Source organism: Chrysochloris asiatica, unplaced genomic scaffold (assembly GCF_000296735.1).
Source record: "Chrysochloris asiatica unplaced genomic scaffold, ChrAsi1.0 scaffold00001, whole genome shotgun sequence".
In the NCBI taxonomy this organism is placed as follows: domain Eukaryota; kingdom Metazoa; phylum Chordata; class Mammalia; order Afrosoricida; family Chrysochloridae; genus Chrysochloris; species Chrysochloris asiatica.
In genome coordinates, this window is record NW_006408519.1 from 16,744,146 (window position 1) to 16,753,793 (window position 9,648).

Here is a 9,648-nt window from a genome sequence, read left to right on the forward strand (position 1 = left end):
ATGATAAAACTGAAGTTTAAGAAAACTGAGCTGGTAGACTAAAAAACTAATTATGTTATTGGTGTTAAGGGCCATCAGTCATTTCTGACCCATAACGATCCTGTATAGCGTTTCCAAGGAATAGCTAGTGAGCTTGAACCACCAACCTTGTGGTTCACACCAACTTTGTAGTCCAGCTTATTAGCCCATAGAGTCACACCAGGACTCCAAAGGTAATCATAGGCAAGATTTTATTTGACCTTAAGTCTTGGTAGCTCCAGAGAGCTTGTTCTTTCCATCTTTCTGTAGTAGATTGTTTCTCAAACTTTAGAGTACATCAATTACCTGGAAAACTTGTTAAATCACAGACATCTGGGCCCAGCTCCCAGAGCTTCTGAATCAATAGCCTGGAATAGGGGCCTACTTTTGCATTTCTATTAAGCTTCCACAGGATGCTGGTGCTTCAAAAATCACTACTGTAATACAAGCATGTAAGAGCCAACAGAATAATACTGGAATGTATAATGCCACATTATTACCATTAATATTCTTATTATCCAATAACAAGGTATACGATGTATATGCTAATGTTGTAACTTTAGACTTTTTAGAAGATATTTCAAATTGGGGTCTTGGCAATGAGTCATCATTATGTACTCATACTTAGGATTCCTCACCTAATACCAAGAGATATCTTAACAAAGTACTTGATGTAAAATATATTTGATGAGTGAATAATTGGAGCCTTGATAGAGAAAAGAAGACAATTAGCATCAAGATTACGAATAATAAAAGGCATTCCAAGGTTTTCTCACTGAAGTTCATCACAGGGATGTTTCTGATGAAAATAGGAGCCTAACAAGAGACCTATTTCTGATCAAATCTCTTGTGGACCTACCTAGCCAAGACCATGCATAACCTAACTGCTTACTCTGAGTTTGAAAAGATGAATTTGATGACTTCAACAATACTTCTATAACACTTACCAGACCTCAGTTTCCACAATCCTTACCAAACTTCACCCAAAATCCAATTCAGAACTGCCACGGTATTCCTAAACTACAAACTTTTGAATTATGAATAAAGAAAATGGAGGAAAGAAATAGGAAAAAGCAATAGCTAAAACTATGTTGTAACGAACATGTAGATTTTTAAAAATAACCCTGTAATTGTTGTCTTAATTTTCATTAGTATCTCACACATTTTTCCTAATCTCTTTGTTTGCAATTATTTTGCTTCTAATCTTTTAAATCTTGGAATTCAAAGTACATATTTTCTCAGGTAGTTATGTTGTACCAAGTAACTGCTACCTACCTTGCCTGGTGTTTTGCTTGATGCTTTAAAGCTAATTTCTAAACATATTGAGGATGATTGATTTTCTGAAGTTCTTTCTGGAGACCCTTATGAGTCAGCAGAAGAAAGTGACCTCTAGGGACAGATGAAGGCGATCAACTGTATTTAACATCAAAGTCTGTTTCCACATGTTAGTAACTGCTCTACCTCTCACTCCATCCAATCCCACTTACAACAGAGTTTTACTAGATATTTAGAACCATGTAAATATTGTTTTATTTGCTACTCATTCATTGTATTATTTCGCCATTTTTGGTAAACAACAAATCTTGTGTTCCAGGAAAAGACATGTATACCAAAAACATACTCAGGTAGCCCACAAATATAAATGCTAGCTAATATCATGTAAAGTAGTAGCAACTATTGCAACGAAAACTACACCCCTGCAACATTTAGTGTATGGAGTAATTCTACCCATTTTCTCCTTAAGGATTTCAAAGGGAGCTGACATCAGATTTTTGAGATGCTGAAATTCCGTGCTCAGTGATCTCTGCTCACGTGCTTTTCTAACTCTCGCTTGATGCAGACCCCAAAGATTCAGAAGATTCTGGAAAGTACCTTGCTGCAAAAGGACAATTCAGCAAGGTAACTGTCCAGGGGGAGTTCAGCTCTGAATTCTGGAAGCTGTTCACGCCTTGTCAGGGAAGCAAACTGGGTTGGTTTAACAACTTGGTGATGCAGAGCCTTCGAAGGCGCCTAGCTCCCTGAGAAGGGAACCAGTGGATCTTTCTTTTCTTTGGCCATCCTTCTTCATTATTATTCTGCAATGCGCTGCAATTCCCTTGTGTGTCCTGCTTTCAGCCCACAGCTGCCACCCTAGCTGGGCTTGGGAGAGGACCCCCATTGGCTTGACCCTGTGCTCTTTCATTTCTTCTGCTCTCTCCCTTTGATTAAGCCCTGGCAGCGCTTAAACCCTGGGACAGTCCCACTGCCCATCTTTCCCCAGAGATCAGCTGTATTGGGGGGAAGGGGGAAGCATCCTATAAGAGCAGCACTCCCCATTAATTCTTGCTCAGTGGATTTCCCTAATTCTTTGAGTGCCTCTGAAATTTGATATTTGGGTAAGGGAGTGCTGCTGTCAGTTTAAGGGCAGGGGGACTTATCAATGCCTTATCCGAGTCACAAGGCAACAGTGGCCATCTGTAACATAAACTGTTACCCGCCAGGCATTTCCGTTTCAGACACAAATAACGCTATTTGAGGCCTCTGGAAGTTTCCTTGGCGTCAATTTAAAAGGTCCCCCTTTTCCCAAGAACTCACACATACACAAGCGTATAAGCGCACCAAGTCAGCCCCCCACTTTCAACCTTGGGTGGTACATGAAAAGTTGAAGGAGTTTGGCCTTCAAGGAGAAATAAATCAGTATTCCCAGAAGAAACAGATGGAAGGGAGGGGCGCCTGTCTAAAACTACAGCCAGACAAGCATCCCTGACCTATACACAAAGGTCACGTTCCAGCAAGTGTCTTGAAATCTGCTAGTGTTAATTTCCAAGGAAGGCTTTTAACGGTGATGATGGTGATTTTTTGTAAGGACATACCGCCCCTCCCCCACTCCCCTTTGGAAAACTCTCTGAAGATTGGACAGATCCTTTTCTTAAGTGTTTAGTCAGACTGTTGCCCTGAGGGAAGAGCGGTGCAGGACTCAGTCCCAGAGGTCGCGAGCCAGGAGGAGACTTCTGGGCCCCACCACCTTAGCGTCAGCGAAAGGTTTTAAAGAGCATCGCTGGCCGTTCTCCTCAACACAGAAATCTGAATCCCTTTCCAGAAAGAATTAGCTTGAACAGAGGATGTGCAAGTCCCACTTTTCCATAAAAGGTCTTGTGGCGGGTGTTAATATCTCCTTGATATGAACAGAACCCGAGGAAATGTGAATTTTTCGCGAAGCCAGGGGCTGGGCTCCTGAGAGTCTGGAGATCACCCCTGAAATACATCCTATCGCTGGCTGTGAGATGAAGCACCAGGTCCCTACCTGCTGCCCTCGAAGGTCCCTGTCCTGTCCCTTTGAGACATTGTGTGTGTGTGTGTGTGTGTGTGTGTGTGTGTGGCTCCCCTGGGATCCCCTTAAGAAGAATCGTGGGAAATCACCCCGAGCGTGTATGTTTACGTGGGCGGGACGCTTAAGCACGACTTACAGATTCACAGTTTTCTATCTGGGTGAAACCTAAACAGACACGCTGCAGTTGGCGGTTGCATTTCAGACACCTCTGTCTGCCTACCAGTGGGGTGTGTGCGCTAGTCTTTTCACTTGAAATGGGCATTCATCAAGTCTTAGCAATCTAAGCAACCCCTCCACCTTCCCATATGGAGATTTCACCGCTTTTTATTTCAGGATTTGATAGTGAAGATAAAATGCCCAGGAAAGGCTGGCTCCCTTTTCAGCCCCAACGGAGCAGTTCAGGCCTACCAAAGACTGACTACTTTATCATCTCTCTTGGGCTGAGGCGTTTCCTCCCAATAAGCCTCTTTGTCATTGCTGTACCACACAGAGGTGAGATGGTGGAGGGAAGAAAAGTGGGGGCAATTTGTAGGATTTTCATGAGCAGAAATGTTCAGTTCAGCGGCGCCTTGGACTTCCTGAACACTCCTGCTAGGTCTAGATTAGGACCTGCAAAACCCCAAAGCTGGGCTCCCCAAACTGAGCTTTCCTGTGGACCTGAGAGCTCAGAAGAAACTGTGAAAAACAACAGCGGTCAAAGACATTGGAGTAGCAACGTTTATGGCATTGATGGGATATCAATTCAAGGAAAACCCTGAGACTGAGGTGAAAATAAAATAAATAAGAAGGAACTGTTAAAATTGGCATGACCCGGCAAATGGGAACAGGTCCAATGCACACAGTCCAGGCAAGTTTGTTTCTCAGAATGTGGGGACAGTATTCCAAGTTGTAAAATGTATGCGATACCTTCTTACTGACATATACGTAACAAGGAACAACCTTCTTACGATTTTTAAATTTTTAGTATATATATGTATATATTTAAACAATCCGTAGAAAACTGATTTTGTACCAAAACACAGTGTGACACGCTCCTTCTTCTCCTCAACACTTGAATGTACTCGATGGAAACCGATTATCTTAGCTCACAGTTCGGGAACTGCGGGCAAATGGGAGGGGTCCGGTTTCTAGTGACTATTAAAATAAACGCGCCTTTCTTTTCTCGTCGAGCGTCTTATTCAGAAAATACGGTAGGTGCCGGCCGCCTAGGCTGTAATTGCAGGCGGCACGGTTCGATGTTTGCCAGGCTGGCGTGCTCGCCCGGCTTAGGAGACTCGCTCCCCTACGTCTGTCCCCGAATGTGTTTTTGGCTCAACAGGTATCACAAACTAGCACTTAACCCCTGGTCATCTTTTTACAGAAGCCACGGTAAGGTTTTCACGCAAGGGCTGCTGCTGGCTCTTCGCGCCTCCGCCAAGCCGAGAGCGCGTCTAGCAGGCAGCCCTAGGGCCATCCATTAAGCACCGACTCCTAGTAACAGGCGAAGTAAGCCTAAAATGTGAGGCTTCTCACACGTCAAACCAGCGAAGAAAACCCCTTGCAAGTAACCCAAGACGTATTTCGTGCATGATACCGTGTAGTTACCCCGCTTAGGGCGCGCGTTATCGCTCAAGCAGTTCTGAGGCTCCAGGCAAAAAAAAAAAAAAAAAGCTTTAAGGAGCAGGTTGGAATTACATGGCAATTGCTGCCACAGAGACCAGGGGTGACTTCCTGGCATTTCAGGATGTAAATTAAAATTCAATTCGCGACCTGCCACAATTTATTGGTCATAGTAGAGGGAGAGAGAGGTAAACTCCTCCACCCCATCCCACTCCCAGGAAACATGAATTATCATTTCCACTGAATGCAAATGGACTGCCTTCTGTGGGGGGACAGCCAGCTGCAAGCTGGACAATAAACTGTTTCATAGAGACGCGGCCCGATTGCGGTTCAGAGAGGCACTCCTTTACAAAGGAAGAAGCGTCCAGTTTGTGTTGACAGCCTTGGCGCGCCTGGGCCACAACACCCGCCCCCTCTCCACCACCCCCTCCACGCACACACTCGGGATTCGGAAACTGCCTTCACTAAAAGCGACATCCATCTCATCTATTCGAGCTGCCATGAGTATGGGGAGGTGATTGTTCAAAGAGGATGGCATGAGTCATAAGCACCTCCTGAGTATTCTTTGCAGCAATTAATGGGCAGCAGGGTGCAGGAGAAGTTGTGGGAGAAAGGTGTAGGTCTCTTTTCTCCCTGAGAACAGCTATCCTTCCAGTGATCCTGACTGTCCCTTGCCTCCTGCTTAGGATGAGATTTCACATCCCACCTACCCCTCCCCTTGTCTGTGCATGTGACACTCACTCTACCTGTCTGAACGCTGAGACTAACTGGAGATTTTCTTTTTGGTCTTCAGCTAATGACTTTCCTCCTACCTTCATTCATCCCCAGAGGTGGATTTTTACACTTTGTGGCATGTCAGACCTTTTTAGAGCCTCATCTTCAGGCAAACCTCCACCACAGGACCTAGGGAAGATTCCCTGCCATTTATCGATGCATAGGAGCCCAAATAGATATAATTCACATATGCATGCAGACATTCTTATTGGCGTGGGGATGCTTGCAAGACCTCTGTGCCTTAATGCATTTAAAATCAGCACATTGTTATTGTCTTGGCAACTTTCCTTCCTGAAAGGGTTAAAAAGGATTCACACGAGTGTCTTTAATATAAATTCCACCCAAAGCATCAAACCTTAATGGGATGACTGGAAATCAAGGTAATCCTCATGTCAAGAAAAGTCTTGCAGAGGAATTCTGCCTAGATATACACTAGTTTGAGGGTATACTAATCAACTCACGTATTCGTTTGAGCATACTGCAAGAATATTTATTGAGCACAAGCTCAATCACCGCATTGAACACCAAATCTGGCAAGCAAAATGCATTTCCTATTGTGGGGGGGAAGCTGTGAATCAACTCCTTCTTCGGTATTATCATGATTATTTTATCGTTGCAAATTGCAAAGTAAGCTGCCAGCCTCTCTCCAACGACAAGTCAGCTCACCTCCATCTAAAGCAGTGGGGACCCCCGAAAACAGACCTACCTTTCACACAAGACACCGTCAATAAAAAGACGAGGTTCCAAAACGTAAATCCACTTTTAATCCCCATTTTCTTCATCAGAACGAAGTCCAGGCGACCACATTTAGCGCATCTTCTGGTGCCAGGCTCTTGGGGTTTGGATTCCTTTGCTCGGCTTTCCCCTTTGCGGATCCCTTTCATGTTATACGCGAGCTCCCAATTCCTGCTCCTCAGCCCGGCGCAGTCGAGTTGTTGCTGTTGGTACGCGGTCACAGCTCAGAGTGAATGGTGTTTCTGGGATACCACAGCAACCTTGACGAGGACTCAACCATCTCTCCAACGGGGGCACAAAGTCTCCGCTACTCTGGATTCTGTCTTTTCTTGTGCTTATTTTCCCCTCCACCAAAATCTACCCTAATTCTAGCTTGTTATAGCAACCACCAGAAATCACTAGCCAGCCTCTTAAAGCTCAGCACCGCTCTCTAATAAATTACCCATAATATTTGAAATTAAGGGTGCTTGTTTTTTTTTTCTCCCCCGAATAGATCAATTCTGCCTGTAAAAGCAGCCCAAGAAATATTATGTTAGTGAGCTCTCTCCATTGCAGTCTGAAAATACAGAAGCATGTTAAAGGAATATTTTCATCAGAGGATCTAGCTTGCTTGGAGGGAATCGTGATGATAAAGAACAGGGCTCTATCTATGCCCACGTCCTTATAATGGGACATGTGTTACTACTGTAGTTGCAGTATATTTCAGGCAGGCTGCACGCATTTATTATCCTGCGATTTAATTGGAAAAGAAATCACAGAGAAGAATTTCTTTGCACACATGCATTTGCATATTCAAATTTCTATGGGAAAGCCGGTAACCGGGTTATTAAGATTCGGTAAACCTATTTTAAGGGGTGGGGTGGGGTAGGGTAGGGAGGGAGCCACATTCTTTTCCCTAAATAGTTCGCCCCTTCATCCTCCCTCCTCTCTTTTCAGATAGTGTGTGCCGCAGTTAAGCTACTTTTATCTATGGTAGTTATCTAGAACGGACCCATTTGTCTTAATTCTAAGTCTGTCCCAAATATTTAAATGGAAGGTTTCTTTCAAAACCGAAAATGTATGTATCTATACATCTGGACTAGGTAGCACCATGCACAACTCAAGGGTTAAGATTGTACAAATGAAGAGTTCTTGCGCCATCTACTGGCTTTCCACGAGGCACCGACTTCTCCACTTGTATAAGGGACCCGGTTTCCCTCATTCAGTGGTGTAGGGGAGTTGCGTTGCCCAGACCAGCGTGTTTTGCTTTTGTGTTTCAATTTCCTAATATGTTTCGACTTACTCCTGTCTCAGATCTTACGAGAAACAAGTCTAAAACTAAGCTTCGGATTGGTGTTCTGACCTTATTGGGAATCTGGTCCCAAATCAGGAGGAGGGAGGGCTGCAGAGCTGCTTTTGTAATAGGTAACTGCGACGGCCTCTGACTCCATTTGCATGCCAAAGCCTAACTGGGAGCTGAGCACCGACCTACATGATTTTGTCAAAAGGGGCGTCCAATATGAATTTGCAGTTGCTCATATTGCTCACAAATGACCAGCTCCATCCTGTACTAAAGCTAGCTTTTTGTCTCTGGGCTCACAGTGGGGCTCTCGCCTGCTAAGGGATCAAGGCAGTTGCATCTGAAGAGAGTTCTGCTTCTGCAAAGTGGGCACACAGCGAGCGTCTTTAGGCGCGTGTGGCGAATAGGTTCAATCTGCAAGCGTAGGAAGGATTCTGAGCTCCTCGGGTACGGGTACGTGTCATTGTATGTGACTCTGTGATTCTCCCTGTATGCGTGTGTACTTGAGTGTGCTTGCGCGCGCTCTAGTGAGGGTGAGAGTGCTTGTTTGTGAAGATGATGAGAAGGTGTGACTTTTTATACAAGGGTGTTTTTTCCCAAGTGTGATTTGCAGTACATTTGCTTGTGCCTGCCTGTATGTACGCAAGGGTGTGTGTTTGCGTGTGTATGTGTGTGTGTGCTAGGCAGGGATTTCTCTTCGGGGTAGGAGAACAGAGGCAAAAACTGTAGACAAGTCCAACTGACCTCATTAAATTCGGAGAGGTACGTTAAGCGCGGTGGTGTGGAAGATAATTCTTTCCCATCAACATCCTCATTTATTGTCTGCATGTGCAGATTTCTGGAGAAGCGTGGGCATCATAGTTGGGACTAGACTAGGATTGGGAGGATCAACAATGAAAACGTCATTAGCCTGCACAGCCACCTTGGCAGCCACTTTGGCATTGATTTCAATCAAGATGTCAGGGTGTGTTGGCTGCTGCTGATGCACTTGCTGGACTGGTGAAGTTATATGCAAACAGGTCCTTGGCTTAATGAGAATGGACCTTCCTAAATGTACAGGACCTAGTCACAGAACTGAAGTTACTTTCTATTAAAATGAAAAAAATAATGGTTTTGTGGAATCTGAACACATGATAATATATCCAGATAGGAGGACTTCAAACCAAAAAACTTTAATTTCTCAAAAGTCAAGGATATTTTCATTGTTTTTACTGTGCTCAAAATAGACTTTCAACATAAAGACTATTACTAATATACCAATATTTAATATTTATTTTCAAACAGACTAAGCCTATAACCTAATTATCTTTCCCTAAATACATCTTGCCTATTATTCCAATGTACAGTTGTTAAATTATTTATCTGGCAGCTCATAAGACATCTAACAAGTATACAGTTTCTAGTTTCCAATTTTTTACCTGCATTCTTCACTTCCTGAGACACGATGGAAAATCAAATTTTACAAACTGGAAAAGTGAAGGCATGGTGAAATGAAGTGTTTTATTCAAAGCCATCATCAAAAACCAGTGAAATGAGTGCCGGATTACTCTCTAGTCTTTTATGGTTAACAATATCCTTTTCATGGGAACATTCCCAAAGATATTCCAGAAACATAACATCATCCATCAAAATTCAGTGTGAGAAATTACTTAATTTCTCCAGAAAGAGAAATACAAGTGTCTAGATTGGGGAGAAAGAGACTATCCTAGCTGGAACAGTACAGTTGAAAATAGATTTGTAAGGCTATAGCAAAAATAAATAAATTAAAATATACATATATATAAGGAGCTCTGGTAGCATAGTGGTTACGAATCGGGCTGCGAACCTTAATGTCAGTGGTTCGAAACTACCAGCTGCTCCGCGGGAGAAAGATGAGGCTTTCTACTCCCGTAAAGATTTACACCCTCGGAAACCCTGTACAGGGTCGCTATGG

At 43.7% G+C, this 9,648-nt stretch overlaps 1 protein-coding gene across 2 annotated transcripts in view; it reads right to left on the bottom strand.

Moving 5' to 3' along the window:
• The window catches only part of CSMD3 (CUB and Sushi multiple domains 3), a 1,928,297-nt gene extending 1,921,712 nt beyond the window's left edge, over positions 1–6,585 (bottom strand). For both annotated transcript variants that reach the window (XM_006830658.1, XM_006830657.1), the window contains exon 1: positions 6,408–6,585. In XM_006830658.1, the coding sequence (XP_006830721.1) occupies positions 6,408–6,585 (178 nt within the window). The remainder of the gene's footprint in view (positions 1–6,407) is intronic.
• Between the last annotated feature and the right edge of the window lie 3,063 nt (positions 6,586–9,648).